Below are 17,619 nucleotides of genomic sequence, written 5' to 3' on the forward strand. Positions count from 1 at the left end.
AAGTGTGTACCAATTATACATGTTTTAATGTTAATGGTTATGCTACAGTTTCCAATATACATTTACAACTAATCTAATTCCACCTTCAAATAACACTATGCCATTATATATGCAGTCTAACACTTTATAACAGGAAATGCCCGGTTCCTCCCTGGCTTCCCTTCATTCATTTCACCTGTGCATAAGCGCATTCCTCAACACATTTGTTATTATTATTACTTTAAATAAAGTTATCTTTAGATTAAGAATAAGAAAAATCCAAGTTTTATTCTACCTTCCTTTATTCCTTCTCTGAAGCTCTTCCTTTCTTTATGTAGGTCCAGGTTTCTGACCTCTTACCATTTTCCTTCTCCCTGAAGCACTTCTCTTAACGTGTCTTGCGGGGCAAGTCTGCGGGCAATAAATTCTCTGTGGTTTTACTTGCCTGAGAAAGTCTTTATTTCTCATTCAGTTTTGTTTTGTTTTGTTTTGTTTAAGATTTTATTTATTTATTTGACAGAGAGAGACACAGCGAGGGAGGGAGCACAAGCAGGGGGAGTGGGAGAGGGAGAAGCAGGCTTCCCACGGAGCAGGGAGCCCGATGCGGGGCTCGGTCCCAGGACCCTGGGATCATGACCTGAGCCGAAGGCAGACACTTAATGATTGAGCCCCCCAGGTGCCCCTCTCGTTCAGTTTTGAAAGATAATTTCTTGCAGATAGAATTCGAGTTTGGTGGGTTTTTCTTTCATCAGTTTAAATATTTCAATCCAGGGGCACCTGGGTGGCTCAGTCAGCTAAGCATCCTACTCTTGATCTCAACTCAGGTCTTAATCTCAGGGTCATGAGTTCGAGCCCCAGCATGGAGCCTACTTAATAATTATTTATTACTTTTTAATAATTAATTAATTTCAATCCAGTCTTTCTCGCTTACATGGCTTCTGAAGAGAAGTCTGCTGTAATTATTATCTTTGTTTCTCTAGAGGAAAGGTATTTGTCCCCTCTTGGCTTCTTTAAACATTTTTTTTGTCTCTGGTTATCTGCAGTTTGAACACGATATGCCTAAGTATGGTTTTGTGTCATTGTATTTTGCTGGTACTTACGCCATTTGGTGTTCTTTGAGCTTCCTGGATCTGTGGTTTGGTATCTGTCATGAATTTTGCAAAGTTCTTGACCATTGTTACTTCAGGTATTTCTTCTCCTCTGTTTTCTCTTTCTTTTCCTCTGGTATTCTGGTTATGCATGTGTTTCACCTTTTGAAATTATCCCACAGTTTTTGGATGTTCTGCTCTGGTTTTTTTGGCTTTGGGTTTGTTTTGTTTTTTCATTATTTTTCCCTTTGCATTTCACTTTGGGAAGTTCCTTTGTCTCACCTTCAGTCTCATTGCTTTTTCCCCTTGTCTTTATCCAGTTTGTGGATGAGCCCATCAAATATATGTTACAGTGTTTTTTATTTACATCATTTCCTTTTGATTCGTTCTTAGTGTTTCCATCTCCCTGCTTATATTACCCATCTTTTCTTGCACATTATCTACTTTTTCCATTAGACTCCTTGACGTACTCATCATGGTTATTATAATAATAACGATTCCTGCCTGCTAATTTTGACATCTGTGTCATATCTGAAACTAGTTCTGCTTTCTCTCTTCACACTATTTTTGTTTGCCTTTTGGCATCCTTTGTAGTTTTTGCTGAAAGCCAGACATGTTGTTTTCAGTAATAAGAAGTGAGATGGATAAGCCTTTGCCATGAGGATTTATGTTAGGCTGACTGGGAGTTGTGCAGTGTTTAATATCTCTTGTAGCTGCAGGGGCCAGAGCCTTCAAATTCTTCTAGTATTTTTGTTTTGCCCCTCACCCCACCCTCCTCTTGCCTTTGGACTTTCCTAAGTACTCCTTCTCAGGGTTTGCACCTAGAAGCTCTTTGGCTCTAAGTGGCTGTTATTACACTGAAGCCCTGTTGATGGGGTGTTAAGGTGGGAAGGGAAGGGTTCCATAACCTAATGACTAAATCTCCATCTTTTAATGGGCCTATGTGACCTTCATACCCATTTCCCCCTTGGGATAGCGTTTTTTCCCCTTCTTAGGTGAGAAAGGAAGGTTGGAGGGGGCTGGAAGGGGCACAGTGCCCTTCCCCCAACTTAGGTACTGGAAAAGAGGGGGATCTCTCTTAGACCTTCACCATGAGAACTTGGTGGGATTTTTGGAGGTAAAATCCATGACAGTATGTGTGGGAGTGGGGGAGGATCATCCCAAGACTGTGGCCTCCAGAAGTTTCTTACTCTCATGCTAGTCTACACTCAACCTCCAGAAATTCATCAAAATTACCAGTTAAGTGTTCCCACCACTTCATGGCCTTGGCAGCTTCTGTTCTAGATAAGCACATCTCGGCTGTAACTCTCTAGTTTCACTCGTGTCCCTATTTCAGGGTGGTGGATTGCCCTGCAACCTCAGTTCTCTAATGGGTCCAAGCAAAGATGCTGATTTTCAGTTTGTTCAGCTTTTTCTTGTGGTAAGGACAAGGGTGATGACTTTCAAGCTCTTCACATGTTGGAACTGAACCAGAAGTCCTCCACATATATCTACTTTAGCCCATCCTTTTAAGTGTATGTTTCTATGATTTTATAATGCACAGTATATGGTAGGACAATCAATATACACATATACAATTTAAAACCAATAAGAATATTTACATAGGGTTGCATGTTCAACATATTTTACTGATGGAGGTAAACAATAAAAGTTTGGAGTCACTGTGCAAACCATGGTACCCAAGAACTGAGGAAATGGTCATCTGTTGCTCATTGCTGGGACTCCATCATTGACAGATCCAGTCTCCAGGCTAAATTATAGCCAAAGGAAGAGCTAGAAATCTTAGGTCCCCAAGTTAGAATGACAGAGCTGGGACCATTTACCCTTTGTTCGTATTAGCCAACATAAACAGGTCTCAGACCCTCTACGGGGTATTTACATAGTGTTTTTAAGTAAGGAGAGAGGGAAAAGTAGGTGGTAGGGCGGGGGTATCTAGGCAAATCAGAGCTTGTTTATGAATTAACCTTCAATAAGCTTGGTAACTGATCCTCACCAAACAGACATCTTTTACGAGGACAAACAGTTAAGAGCCTCTAGGTTGTGGGTTTCCTGGAGGGCAGGCAGGGATGATTTCCCATTTTTACTGTACCCTTAATTCCCCCAGCTCTGTACATACTTGGGGGCTCAATTAATGTTTGGTGAACTGTAGCTAAGGTGGTGTTGAAGGTAAATGTGGTATATTGGGGAATCTACTACTGCAAAAAACCTAACTCCATTCCAATACCTGGACCTCCAAATAGATGGACGAGATATCAGAGTAGTTGCTGCTGCCTTTCCGCGTAGCCAGGCCTGGAACTGGTGGGCAGGAGGATGATGAAGCGTGCCTCTGAATGCATATCCCAAGGAGAAGCTAGACCTGCAACAACTAAAAACTGTAGCTACAAGTTGGGTATTTGAGTCACTATATAATATATTCCTTATAGCAGGGGCAGAACATCCAGTAGTCAAGGGTTTCAGTGGGCAAGTAGGAGAGGCCCAACTCAAATTAGCTTAAACCAAAAAAAAAAAAAAAAACCTCATAGAATTTGAATGTTCAAGGGTGATGTTGGATTCAGACACACCTAAATCCAGCCCTCAAACCTTGTCATCAAGACACAGCCCCTCATAGCATCTATCTATAGACCTATCATCTGTTTATCTATCTGTCCCCACCTCCTTTCCCTCCCCCCAGCCCCATCTGTTTCCTCTGAGTTGGCTTTAGTCTCAAGCAGACTAACTTCGCAAGGGGCAAAGGTGTCACTGGCAGCCTCAGGCTGACCTTCTACCAGTTTAGCAACCATAGCAGAAGAATGTACAGTGGACTCTCGTGTAAGCTGCCTGGGTCCACTGATACATGGATTTTTTTTTTTTTTATAAATCCAGTATAGTACTGTAAAAGTATTTTCTCTCCCTTATGATTTTCTTAATAATATTTTCTTCTCCCCAGCTAATGTTATTGTAAGAATACAGCGTAGGATACATATAACATACAAAATATGTGTTAAGCGACTGTTTAGGTCATCGATAAGCCTTCCAGTCAAGAGTAGGCTACTGGTATTAAGCTTTTAGGGAGTCAAAAGTGATATGTGGATTTTTGATTGTGCAGGGGTCGATGCCTCCAATCCCAGTGTAGATCAAGGGCCAGTTATATATATTTTTTCTCAATAGTTACAACAAAAGTCTTAGTGGATACCTCATTGACCCAGATTTGGTCATGCGCCCATCCCTGAACCAATCACTCTCACTCACTAGTTGCCCCTACTATATGTCTAGAGCTGGGTGAAGGGGGAAGCTCACCAGAAGGGTGTGATTTGACAGTGGAGCTGTTCCCCAGTGAAAAGGTGAGGTATAACCCTTGGAGAAGGGGATTTTTCAAGGAAGCAAAACACTGGGGAGACCAAAAAACATGTTCGCTATCCCTTACTTGGCTTCTTTTTAAGAGGAAGGAGTCTTGGAGCACCTGGGTGGGTCAGTTGGTTAAGTATCTGCCTCAGGTCATGATCCTGGGGTCCTGGGATCCAGCCCAGCCTCAGGCTCCCTGCTCAGCGGGGAGTCTGCTCCTCCCTCTCCCTCGGCCCCTCCCTCGCTGCTTGTTCTCTCTCTCTCACTCAAATAAGTAAAATCTTTAAAATAATAATAATAAAAAATTTTTAAATTTTATTAAAGAGGAAGGAGTCTTGGTCTGGAATAATGAGTTTTACCTTGCCTTTGTGGGAAATGATTTTTAAAAACCACAATCTGGGGGCGCCTGGCTGGCTCAGTCAGTAGAGCATGTGACTCTTGATCTCGGGGTTATGGGCTCTATCCCCATATTGGGCAAGGAGCCTACTTAAAAAATAATAATAAAATCTTAAAAAAAAAACCCACACACAACACAATCTGGTGTTGATGTTCTCTTTATTACCAGATTGTTACTGCTTCTAGTTTTTTGGGAGGATTTTTTTGGTGGGGGTTGTTTAGTTGTTTTCAATGCAGAGAGATAGGAAATATTTTCTTAGGAAAAAAATAAATCATGAGTTATGTTTATATATCTAATTCAACCCTAACATTGCAGAGTTGTTACTTAAATCATTTGATTTTGTAATATTACATATTTTCTCTTATGGTAAAAAAAATCTTGGTACCTAATGACATTAATATAAGTTCTTATTTATCATATAGCATACAGGTCAAACTTTTGAAATAGTGACATTATTATTATTTATGATTCATATTTCTTTATGATTTGGGTTTTTGACCTTAGGATATATCCCAAAAGGAATAAAGAGTCAAAATATTACATTTTAAGTCACTTGAAATAATTCTTTTTATGTGTGTGGTCATGTCACCAACTTGATACGCAGTTAAACTCCTTTGCTTCAATTTGCTTTCAGCTTTTACAAACTGTTTTTTTAAAAATTGTCTTTCTTGGGGCGCCTGGGTGGCTCAGTCGTTAAGCGTCTGCCTTCGGCTCAGGTCATGATCCCAGGGTCCTGGGATCCAGCCCCTCATAGGCTCCCTGCTCCGCGGGAAGCCTGCTTCTCCCTCTCCCACTCCCCCTGCTTGTGTTCCCTCTCTCGCTGTGTCTCTCTGTCAAATAAATAAATAAAATCTTTTTTTTTTAATTGTCTTTCCTTTAATTTTGGCTTTAAGAAAAAAAAATTTTTTTAAGTAGGGCTCCATGCCCAACATGGGGCTTGAACTCATGACCCTGAAATCAAGAGGAGCAACACTCTAGGGACTGAGCCAGCCAGGCACCGCTTGGCTTTTAATTATGTACAAATTTACTTGGTTCCTAAGTCAAAACTCTTTTCACTTATATTCAGTTTTACTTCCATCCCTATTCCCACCACGTTATTCCCTCCCTCCCCCTAGAGATAACCTTTTTATGAATTCTTGATTGGGGTTTATCCTTCCATTGCATTAGGAGTTTCAGACAAGAGGTGCATACGGTGTGACTTAAGCAAGACTGCATCCAGTAGGAGGGAGCGATCCCCGAGCGCAGGGAGCTCCTACTCACACGGGTATATGGAGTTGTCATGGGGGCTGGCGTGGGGAGAGAGACACGCGCACACGCACAAGGAGATACAGAGCGAGAGAGAGGGCTGGGTCACAGGGATAGCAAGTCTTCTTCAAGCTCTGAGGAATGGTGTTAAAACCAAAACAAAGAATCTACAATTATTTCAAAATTTTCGGAGTTAAAAAAACAAAGCGTAAGTCATAGAAAGAAAAAACAAGAGCGCCCTCTGTTGGCCGCTGTTGGGCTGCACATAATCTGTAGTAGCTGAAAACTGCCGGCGGGGCGGGGGGGGTTGCGTACTGGGTTAGCTTGAGGAAATAAATGTGCCCTGGGGCTCTCTGATCTCAGCTCTCAGCTCAGGTCTTGATCTCTTAGAGTCGTGAGTTCAAGCCCCGAGTTGGGTGCCATACTGGGTGTGGCGCCTACTTAAAAAAAAAAATACCTTTAACTGACCAGGGGGCCTGCAGGGCCCACATCAAATTTCCTCTCTGCTCTCCCCAGCTCTCAAGTGCTACAGACCCTGCTGACTCTAAATATCTATGTTACCACATCTTGGCAAGAAAGATCTTTATTTTCCTTCCTGCACTTATTTTCCCGGCATAGAAAAAAAACAACAGCCATGCTTGCCGTTGTCCCTTGCCAAAGATATGACAGTAATGACATTGCCCTAACTCTCAAGGTATATCCTTACATAGATAGTATGTCCGTGTGTGGGAACAATGTAGAACAATGGGAAAAGGAGGCATGTTTCTGGCTTCCACCACTTATTAGCTGTGTGTCCTTGGGTAAATTCCTTAACCTCTCTGAGCCCTGGTTTCCTTGTCTGAAAAATAAGAACGATAGTATCCAATTCACAGGCTGTTTTGGGGGCTTAACTGAGCGGTGTGTACAACGCTCCTGATGTGGGATGTCAGCACAACATTACATAAGGAGCCTCAATAAACAATAGCTCCTACTACTGTCATTATTTCCTTTCTGTTTCACAGGAAATTTGTGAGAATCCCCGATTTATCATCGGTGGAGCCAACAGAACGGACATCTGTCAAGGAGATCTAGGTAGGCAAGTCCCCTGAGATCATATCCAGCCAAACAATCAAGGGGTGATTAAAAGGTGTGGTCCCTTTACGGGAAGTAAAGGGTCAATAATCTGGTTTTGGTCTTAATGCGTTTTGGGGAGGAGGCTTTTCTAACACTACTTCATGCCCATGTATGTATGTGCTGGTGATGGCTTCATTTACTTTCTGTTCCTCCCACATCTCTCATCAGTTCTTTGCCTCCTGTCACGGGAGCTATGCCTCGTTCTGCAGCATCCTCCCTAAAGTCTCAAGGACACTTGCGCACCCCACTCCGCAAGATAAAAGCCTTACTTTTAACTGTACCCACTCCCTTAAAAGAGAGCTCTGAAACTGCGCACCAAGCACGTCCCTGGAATCTATATGGAATCTGTATGCACATGGAAAGTGCACTTGTAACTCACTCTCTTGTTGACAATGCCCCAGCGTCACTCCACATGAAAGGAGTCTTTCCACAAAGATGGCAGTTGCCATGGGATTCACGTCCAGTGTTCTGTCTGGGTGGTCAGCTTGGCTCTTCCACCAGACCTTCCTCTCAGGAAGTATTCTCTCCGGTGTGGACTGCGGGAAAGCTCTGCGAAGCAAAGTTCGAGAGAACATCAACAGGCATAGTTTAAAACTTGCGGGGAAAGAGCATCCAAACCCAGTGAAATGAACTTGGCTTATTTGGCCCCAGAAAGAGAGGCTGAGGAGGTTTTCAGTATCTGGGTTCCTACACCCGGGGGAAGGCTGCCTACAGAGCCCTGGGCAAGCTCATAATCTGGACCTTCTAACAGAAACTGTTTCAAAGGAGAGGCTTGCTTCTTCCGGGGGCGGGGGGGGATGGCGGCGGGGAGGGCTGCTGGCCACTCTTAGTCTCCCCTATGCAGGCTCAAGGATGCCATCACATCTGCACATCCAAACAAACCCATCCTCCTTAGAGGGCAGCTCTGTGACTGCGAGTGTACCAGGCATGCCCCCTAGGCATTCTCTCTCTCTCTCTCTCTCTCTCTCACACACACACACACACACACACACACACAGCAAAATGACTACACACCATGCTCTGCCAGAAAGGAAGTTCAGGGAATAAGAAAATATCCCCACCTCATTCCATTGTGAGCAATGTCTTCGTGCCCCCTGTAAAGTGGTTGCAGGGCAGCTGCCTAACCGACTTTCCTTCCAGTACCAATGGGCTTGGCCAATGGCTCTCAGATGCTCAGCCTCCCCCGAAGGGGAGAAATGCACTCACGTTGCAAAGGTCTGGGCAGTGCAGATTTCATACGGGTGTTAGGAAGAATGACCCAATGTTGACCTGTGTTGACCTACTGCTCTGTCTTCCTTGAGGCCCCAAAAGGAAGTGAGCTTATATTACAGATGGAGGAATTGCCTACAGCCTTCAGGAAAACCGGTCAGAAGGGAGTAGGTTACCCTGACCGCATTGCCGAGGGACCGCTAGCAAACTGCTCTGGGTCGACACCTCTGGGAATAGGACAGTGAACACTAAGTGAACTCGTTCAGCAGAAGGGTCAGCTGGAATGGGGCCTTTTTCCTCCCCGGACGTAACCCCTGCCCTGTACTTGCCTGCAGGGGACTGCTGGTTTCTCGCAGCCATTGCTTGCCTGACCCTGAACGAGCGCCTGCTTTTCCGAGTCATACCCCACGATCAGAGTTTCACCGAAAACTACGCGGGGATCTTCCACTTCCAGGTGAGGGAACTGGAGTGTGGTTAAGAGGCCCAGCTGCTGTCCACCCAGCCCCGGTCTCCTGGCTTTGCCTTCCCAGCAGCTTCAGGAAAGGTTCCACCCACACCCTCCCTGCCTTGGCCGTGGGCAGGGACCCCCTTAAGGCCTCAGGCCTGCGAGGAAGCAGTTGTTTATCTCTGCCCCCTTAGCCTGTCTTCCCCTGCCCCCCCCCCACCTTCCGCTGTGCCCCAGAAAGGCAGGAAGACATCCTGTTTGCTGGCCTGTGGGTCTATTTTTGCCTCTCCAGCTGGCTGGCTGCTACGGTATTACCCACAGCCCTTCTCAAGTAGGTCCCCAGCTACTAGCAATGGGAATTCTTAAGGCCCTTTGGTTCACGAAGGAAACAACAGGCGCCCTGCGTGATTATGGCTGCTTTTCTTGTTGCCCTTTAAGGTGGGTCTATACGACCTCTCGCACTCCCCTTTTCTAGGCCCTGGAAGGAAAGTCTGGTCAATCTGGGGACCAGGCTTCTGGTTCGGCCCCTAAATGAGTCTTTGGTTTCCAGACTCAATTAAACCACTGGAAATTTTCTAGATCCAAATTGTCCTGTCAGAGAGCCAAATCCTGGTGCTGGCCCAGCACTGAAGTGAGTTCCACATGTGGGGATCCAGCAGAGGCTGGGGTTCTGAGGCATCGATCTGTTTCCAGCCCTGGAAGCTCCTAATGTCCTGGAACTGACCTGAATCATCACTTGGTGGACCTGCTGATCTTGTACCTCACCACTGAAGGCCTCAGAAAAGGTCCCTGATCAGGTTCAGGTTCACAGTCCTGCTGCCCCCTGAGCATGGGTAAGGCAGCCAGGTCCTCATTTTTGTTTCTCTCCTGGGCCATCAAGCTGCTAAGTATTCCTCTGATATTTCAAGGGTCTTATGCCTCGAGGGTCATATATAAAGACCAGATAGATTTTTGCCCTCTTTTCAATAAAGGAAAAAATATCATTAGAAGGAGATTAAACCATATTTGGCCTTCCTCAGTTAAAACTGATTTGTTCAAGAAAGAACAACATCCAGGGGCGTCTGGGTGGTTCTGTCGGTTAAGTGGCCGACTCTTGATTTTGGCTCAGGTCATGATCTCAGGGCCATGAGATTGAGTCCCATGTCGGTCTCTTTGCTCAGTGTGGAGTCTGCTTCAGATTCTCTCCCTCTCCACCCAGCTCATACTCTAGCTCAAATAAATAAATAAAACCTTAAAAAGAGAGAGAGAGAGAGAGAGAGAGAGAGAACATCCAGAACTGGAATTAGTAGACGATGATCCTGTTATGGCCAGACTATATTCTGGGGCACTTCCCTCTTCCCTGTCAATCTTTCTTCTTCAGCAGCAATTTCTACCTTGTTTGTCATCAAGAAATCTATAATCAATACATCACCTTCACCTAGACCAGTAGTTCTCAACACTGGCTGCACACTAGAGTCAGTTAAAATACCTAAAATACAATACATAGACCCCACTCCAGACCTACTGATCAGGAGAATGAAAATCTCAAGTCCTCAGATATGCACGGAGCACCTACCATCCCCAGGACGGGGCTGGACTGTGTGGAAGAGATAAAGTGGTAGGTACCTCACTTTCTGCCCCCGAGGAACTCACAGTCCAGTTAGACAAAGATACACACACCCCAAGCCATAAGAGTATGGGCAAGCACCAAGGCGCAGAGTGGAGGAAATGGGACTGTTTGTCAAAGAGACTCTAAGGAATGTGGAGTAGAGACACGTTTCCCAAAGGTGATCTGACAATGTGACTTGTTGCTTTTGTGCAGTTCTGGCGCTATGGAGACTGGGTGGATGTGGTTATTGATGACTGCCTGCCGACTTACAACAATCAACTGGTTTTCACCAAATCCAACCACCGCAATGAATTCTGGAGTGCTCTGCTGGAGAAGGCTTATGCTAAGTAAGACAACACTTTAGGTTGTGAGGCAGGGCTAGAGGTGGGGGGCTGCAAAATCCAGTCAAAGTCCTGTCACTAGAGGAGGTATTTGTGTGTGTGTGTGTGTGTGTGTGTGTGTGTGTGTGTGTTCAACTGTGACCCAAAGTCAGAGACAATCGGGTCTAGGAAGCAATGGCTCAAACTAAAAACACTATATTTAAGAGTAGAATGAAGACATGTGTAGAAAATCTTTAGATGTGGTTTCCCATAGTGAGCACTCTAATTCTGCCTTTAGAATTAAAGGTCGGTGTTGCAAGTCTTGGATCTGAGCATTCTATCTCTGAAGCTCACATCCCAGGGTCTTGCTTGGCTCAACCTCCTGACCTTGCAGTATATTAATAAGGTCATGTTATCTCTCAACTTCGAAGCTTCACCGCAGCTACTACTAATGGCTTTAATGGAACCCTTCCGTAGGGTTTAGGGTATGGTGGAAAGAGAACTCTCAGGAGGTAGGAATAGCTGGGTTCTAGTCCCAGTGCTTCTGGGTCTCTGGTGCCTTGGGCAAGCCACTTGTTGGCCTCTGGAGCTCAGTTTTTCCAATGTGAAGAAAGGGAGTCATAGTATCCATCCCATTAGCTTACAGGGTTGTTGGGGGATTAGATAAGAAAACATCACAGGACCCGAGAGTAAAATTCTGGTGGCATGGCACCTGGGTCATGTCTCCTGGAACCCTGTGACCTCAGACTGGTCTTCATTCTCTCTCCAAGGCTCCATGGTTCCTACGAGGCTCTGAAAGGCGGGAACACTACTGAGGCCATGGAGGACTTCACAGGAGGGGTGACCGAGTTTTTTGAGATCAAGGATGCTCCCAGAGACATGTACAAGATCATGAAGAAAGCCATCGAGAGAGGCTCCCTCATGGGCTGCTCCATTGATGTAAGTCTGAAGTGTGGGATGCAGGGCAGGGAGCTGCCGACTGTCAGGAAGCCTGTCATGTGATGAAGAGCAGCATAGGGCTTTCCTCCGGGACAGGGTGGATGTTTTGTTTTAGGAAGCAGGCACTGGCTCTCAACTTTGAAAATTTCTCAAGGAAGAAGTGTTCCTGGGGATTTTCACCAAAGAGATGGGGCAAAGACATTCCAAGCCCTGGACTTTAGGTAGAAATAGGTCCAGAGGCCTGCGTCAGCACGGGCCTCCTGTAGTCAGTGGGGTTCGGCCTCAGCATGGCCCAGTCAAGCTGGCCACATATCTGGTTCTGGACCAGAGCCCGCCATTCCCCAAGACAGCCTCCCAGTCCCTGAGCTTTGGTCTTGTCTCTCTTAGGACGTGGACTTTGTGTTGTAATCTGAGAGACGCTTGGCCAGCAGGCACGGCCTCGGTGTGGCAGAGACGGGGGCCAAGGGGAAGGAGATGGTAGGCTGGCCAGGCCTCCTGACTTTCAGGAGGCACACCTGCCCTGGAGGCTGCTTGGTGTGTAACAGTCTTGGCACCTTCCGTCACTGAGGAAGGGGCCCAAGCTGAATTCCTGAATTTCCTTCCTTTGCCCGTACTCCAAATGGGTCCAAAAGCATGGGAAGATCAGTTAGCCTTAAACACCCGTAGATGAACATTTTCTTTCTGTATCACTTTTCTCCATCTTGTCTCCATTCATGCTGTTTCTCTCTCTTTTCCTTGTCTGTCCCCGTCCTTCTCTCTGTCTCCTTCCCTTTCCATCACCCTCCCTTGTTTGCTCTCACTCCCTCTCCTGGACTGTCCTTGTTCCCATCGGGCGTCAGGATGGCACAAACATGACCTATGGAACCTCACCTTCTGGACTGAAAATGGGGGAGTTGATTGCGCGGATGGTGAGGAATATGGATAACTCGCAGCTCAGGGACTCAGACCTCGTCCCCAGAGGCTCAGATGACAGACCGACCCGGGTGTGTACACCTCCAGCTTTCAGGACTGGCTACCCCTCTGGCCTGCATGACCCGGGCCTCCTGGTGTTAGATTCCCCTCAGCAGCCAGTGCCTCCCACACTGACCTCTGCATGGGCCTCCCAAGGGTCTGGGTTGGAATAACTTGCCCGCTCCAAGGCTCCTGAAGAAGGTGGGAGAGACCGGATCTGGAGGGAATCTCTGTGGGAGTTCCTTCATACCCGTGGTCCTGGCAGTTTCTCTGATAACAAATTAACAAGCGGAAATACAAGAGAGACTTCACTTATTTTAAAATACTTCTCCTCTTCTAATTCATTCAGTTGTTCCTTCAACACATATTTATTGAGCTCCTACTGAGTGCCAGACACTCCTTCTAGTAAACAAACAAAATAGTTTTTGTTCACTAGAATAGTCTCTTCCCTCATGGAGCTATATTCTAGTACTTTCGGAAGTAATGCACGTTCGCTGAAGAATACTGCCTGAGCCATCCAGAAAAGCACAGAGGAAAAATTAACCTACATTCTCTCCCATCTAAAGGTAGTTAACTCTAAGGATCTAGTATACATCCATCTAGGATTTTTCTTTGCATACAGTTCATCTAAATGTTTGTTTTTTAAAATCTCATACTCTTTGTAGTTATGCTTTTCTCAGCCAGCTTTATGTTCTTAATATGCCAATATGAATTATATTGTTAATGTGTCTCCTAAAACATCTTTTGGTGGCTGCACAGTATGCTGACATACAGATAAGTTATAATTTATTAACCCCATACCCTATTATCGGAAAATTGGATTGTTTTCTCTTTCTCGTGTTGGCTGTTATTTTTAAATGCTATCATGAAAACATCCTGAGAGATGCATCTTTGTGCATGTTGTGATGATCCTTTGGGACCGATTGCCAGTGGAGGATTGGCTAGGTGTGCATAAGTAATGCCAAAGGAGTCGTTGCAGGTGGTTTCCCAGGTCTAGACTTGAGGGATGTGTGGGTCTCCTGCCCCATCCCTTTCTATTCAGCATCATCTGGGTCATGTAAGGACTGAGATGTGGAAGAGGCTAAGATGCCAAAAAGCCCCGGCTCCACCCACATCCCTGAGCCTGGAAAGGCTCACGATCTGCACAGCCCAGCACGGCTGCCGGAAGCTCTTCTTAAAGCTGTCACATGACCAGGCAACGTGAAGCCACAGAGATATGGTCTAGGGCTCACTGGGCGTTGGAGATCCTACCCCTCGGCTGAGCATCTCCTGGGGCTGCCACTTGGGAATTTCTGCAAATGAAAAAGCTTCTCCTGCCTCTTAGGCTGAGTCATGTCTGAGCAGGACTCGCCTCTGGCCTCCTCCAGATTCCCCTCCCTGGGCACTGTGACTCTTGATTTCTCGAGTATCATGTTCTTGGTGGGTCTGGAGGACATGAGGGCATATACAGAAAGGAGGTTAGACCTATATATTTCATCTAACCTCTTTTCTCACATCCTTTCTCTTCCGGGAGGAATCAGCTCTGGGTGGGCTCAGGGGATGGGGGGAGCCTGAGTCCCAGGGCAGCCACCATCTGTCCCTGTTCCTCCTCTGAAGACCGCAAGAGATCCAGAAAGGAGGGGCGGGGCTGTTCTCGCCGACCTCGACATCGTCCCAGCCTCACGTAGATCTCCAATGGTCAGAACGGACCTTTTCAGGGCCACCAGCTTGAGGGGAACCACTGGTCTCGGCTGTGCCTTCTTGCCTCTCCGAAAGGGCCGGCAGTGGTCCTCGCATGGTCGGGAGGCCCCCTTTCAGAGCACGGAGGAGTCCTTGTCCTCACAGAACCTGGAAAATTACCTCATGTGCACTTTGTCTCAGAGGAGACAGAACTTCTGCCCCCCAACCCCTGACAGGCTGTCTGGTTTTTGCTCCACAGACAATTGTTCCGGTTCAGTATGAAACAAGAATGGCTTGCGGGCTAGTCAAGGGCCATGCCTACTCTGTCACTGGGCTGGAGGAGGTGAGGCTGGTGCGGTGGGCGGGCTTGGGAGCCACTTGGGTCACCTCCCGGAGTCAGGACTTAGCTTTCTGGGCCCCTTCACCTCTGCAGAGCCTGCCTCCTCTTGGGGCGGGGCAGGGGGGAGGGCGGGGCGGGTGTTCTGCTCAAGGTCTGGGTCCGGCGCCTGTGGCTGGAGGGCCCCGCCGCCCCCACCCTGGGATGGGTAAGAGGTGGATCTTGCCACAAGGTGGCGCTCAGATCATCTTTGCTTTTAGTGCTAAAGATGGCAGTTTTCCCCAACATTTCCAGGGAACAGATAGAAAGCGCTTTGGTTTTATGGAATTGATTTCACGGGTTCTCGTGTTTCCTGTTCTCTGGGAGTTGAACAGTTACAATATTTTGCTCCTGGCACGTCTGGCTGGAGACAGGAAACTTGTCAGGACCACTGTGCACAGCTGGGCAGGCTGGGTCCCATCCACAGGGATGGGCAGAGACTGGAGGAAGGGGTACCTTTTTCTAATTGGTCCACCTATGGGGGCCATTTGTCTGTAGTCCCTCAGCCGGCAGGGGTGTTTTGTTGTTGTTGGTTTTTTTTTTTTTTTTCTAATTCAAACAGAGACGCCTAGTGTGCTAGACTGGCCCCACAAAATACACCCTCCCTCCTCCCCTCAAGCTCATAATGGCCGGGAAAATCACTTCTTAGTAGATAGTCAAGCCCGGACCGCTGCAGACTCAGTCTTAGGGTTCTGACATTCCCTCTGCCATTCCACAGAGAGCCTCTGATTAGTCTCCTTGACCAGGACCAGGCAGTACAGGATTCTCTCCCTAGCCCCATCCTAGCCCTCAGGGCAAGACCGAAAACCCCCTTTCCAGGAAGGCCCAGACCAAGAGAGCTTTTTCTCTTTGTCCAAGGCCCTGTTCAAGGGAGAGAAAGTGAAGCTGGTGCGGCTGCGGAACCCCTGGGGCCAGGTGGAGTGGAACGGCTCCTGGAGTGATGGGTAGGTGAGGGGGGCCCGCAGAGCCCGGGGCCAGGCTGTGTTGGATACTGCACCATAAGAGTCCTACAAGTGCCTCGTCTAAAATTACCCTCAAAACCCATGATCCGCAGAGGGGAAGAGGGGATGTGGGCTCCAGGGAAGGGCCTGCAGAGGAGCCAGGGGAGCTGGGGATCCACAGACCCCACTGATGGCCATTGGCTGAAAAGGAAAGATTCTAGAAGGCATGGGCTAGGTCCAGGTAGAAGCAAAGTTTGAAGGCAGGGGTCTGGACTAGAGTAGTGATTTCCCTTCTCTGTTTCCTTCTTTGTAAAATGGGAACAATGTTACCACGTACACAGGGAGCTGGAGAGTGCCTAGCCAGTGCTAAGATTTCCTCTCTCTCGCTGCCCCTGAAAGATCTTGCCGCTTATCACCCAGAGGAATGAACTGGGGGCTGCAAAAGTAACAAACACAGGCAAGTTATATGATGGCTGGAAAATATTTACAAAGCTTTCAGAGTGCACCCAGTCACCGGATCCCAAATGCCTCACTAAGTGGGGGGTAGCCCCTCGGGCTCTTTCATTCCCGAGAGGACATAGCAGGACTGGGTCGCTGCATGAGGACTCTTCAGCCCCTGGGCTTACCTCCACCCACGGCACTAGCACTGCTGGTTCATTCGGCTCTATCCTTCACTTAGTTATCACCGAGCACCTGCTGGACAGCAGGCACAGGTCTGGGCACTGAGGATATTCCCTGAACAGGCAGCCTCCCCAGAGGGACTGGGGTAATCTGCTGACTCTAGTCTTTTTACTGCCTCTTGCAGACATTCGAGGCATTCCTTCCCTCAGCAGTGACACAAATTGTCACTTCCTCTGGGCCCAGGTGCTACTACCTAGGGACTTAGAAATGAACAGGGAGACACAGGCCCTGCCCCTGTGGACTTTAAGTTCCAGTGGGAAGGACAAAACGACCTCTAATAAGGAAGATGAAGGTCCCAAAGAGGGAGTCCCTCATCTAGTTTGGGTGGGATAGGAAGAGTAGAGGAAGGTCGCCGGAGAGAGCCACATAGGACTTAGGCTCTCTGCTCTGGGTAAGGCCCTCGGGGCCCCGTCAGCGGTTCGCTGGCCCGGGTCACCCACCGGGACCCTCGCTGTGTTCTCTAGCCCCATAGTTTGGGGTCCAGCCTTAACCCACATCCTGCCAATGCCTCCCTGCTGGGAGTGCTGACAAGTGGGGCCCATCTCTGGGTCACTCAAGGAGACCACCCTCCCTGCTCTCGGTCCCTCCTTCTGCTCTCTGGAACCTCAGTTTCCCCTCGAGCATTCCCTGACCCCAAGCCCTTCCTCAATCCCTTCCCTTGCCAAGGACAACCCAGTTTAGCTTTTTTCTCCTCAGTTGTGCCTGAAACACAAATGTGCTTCATTTCCTCCCTCCTGAGGAGAGTACAGAAAACCAGCCAGCCTTTAGAAACATGCAGCCAGGCTATTTCTTGAGGTGGCAGGAGAAAGGAAATGTTTACATGCTTGGTCTTCTTAGAACTCAAACAGTTATTTATTAGAGGGCAGGCGCTGGTCTAAAACTTTTGCATGCATTTTGAATGCATTTCATTCATTGCTCGTCGCAGCCCTCTAAGTAGATGATAATACTCATTCCCCTTTTGCAGTTGGGGAAATGGACGCTGAGAGGTTAAGCGACATGCTCAAGGTTACACAGCTAGTACTGGTATTATTAAATGGAATCCTGGGGGGCGCCCGGGTGGCTCAGTCTGTTAAGTGTCCAACTCTTGATCTCAGCTCTGGTCTTAATCTCAGAGTTGTGAGTTTAAGCCCCATGTTGGGCTCCCTGCTGGGCATGAAGCCTACTTAAAAAAAAAAAAAATTCTAAAACTAAATGGAATCCAGTTAGTCTATTTCCAGAGGTCAGCTCTTAACCTTTAAAGTGTGAGGAGGGATAAAAACAAACAAACAAAAACCAAAACAAACAAACAAACAAAAAAACTGAGCCAGAGAGGGATCAAGCCCTTACAAACCCATTTAAGGTCTTATTCCTGCGGATGGTGAGAAGCT

General features: G+C 47.3%; 1 protein-coding gene across 2 annotated transcripts in view; it reads left to right on the plus strand.

The window, feature by feature from the left end:
- CAPN3 (calpain 3) overlaps positions 1–17,619 on the plus strand; it is a 48,175-nt gene that overhangs the window by 16,839 nt on the left and 13,717 nt on the right. The window contains exons 2-8 of one of the 2 annotated variants that reach the window (XM_025883634.2): positions 7,032–7,101; positions 8,688–8,806; positions 10,599–10,732; positions 11,476–11,644; positions 12,484–12,627; positions 14,514–14,597; positions 15,489–15,574. In XM_025883634.2, the coding sequence (XP_025739419.1) occupies positions 7,032–7,101; positions 8,688–8,806; positions 10,599–10,732; positions 11,476–11,644; positions 12,484–12,627; positions 14,514–14,597; positions 15,489–15,574 (806 nt within the window). The remainder of the gene's footprint in view (positions 1–7,031; positions 7,102–8,687; positions 8,807–10,598; positions 10,733–11,475; positions 11,645–12,483; positions 12,628–14,513; positions 14,598–15,488; positions 15,575–17,619) is intronic. The other variant, XM_025883636.2, reaches the window with a different exon arrangement.

Source organism: Callorhinus ursinus, unplaced genomic scaffold, assembly GCF_003265705.2.
Source record: "Callorhinus ursinus isolate GAN/ISIS: 27379988/994484 unplaced genomic scaffold, GSC_fseal_2.0 scaffold25, whole genome shotgun sequence".
NCBI lineage: Eukaryota > Metazoa > Chordata > Mammalia > Carnivora > Otariidae > Callorhinus > Callorhinus ursinus.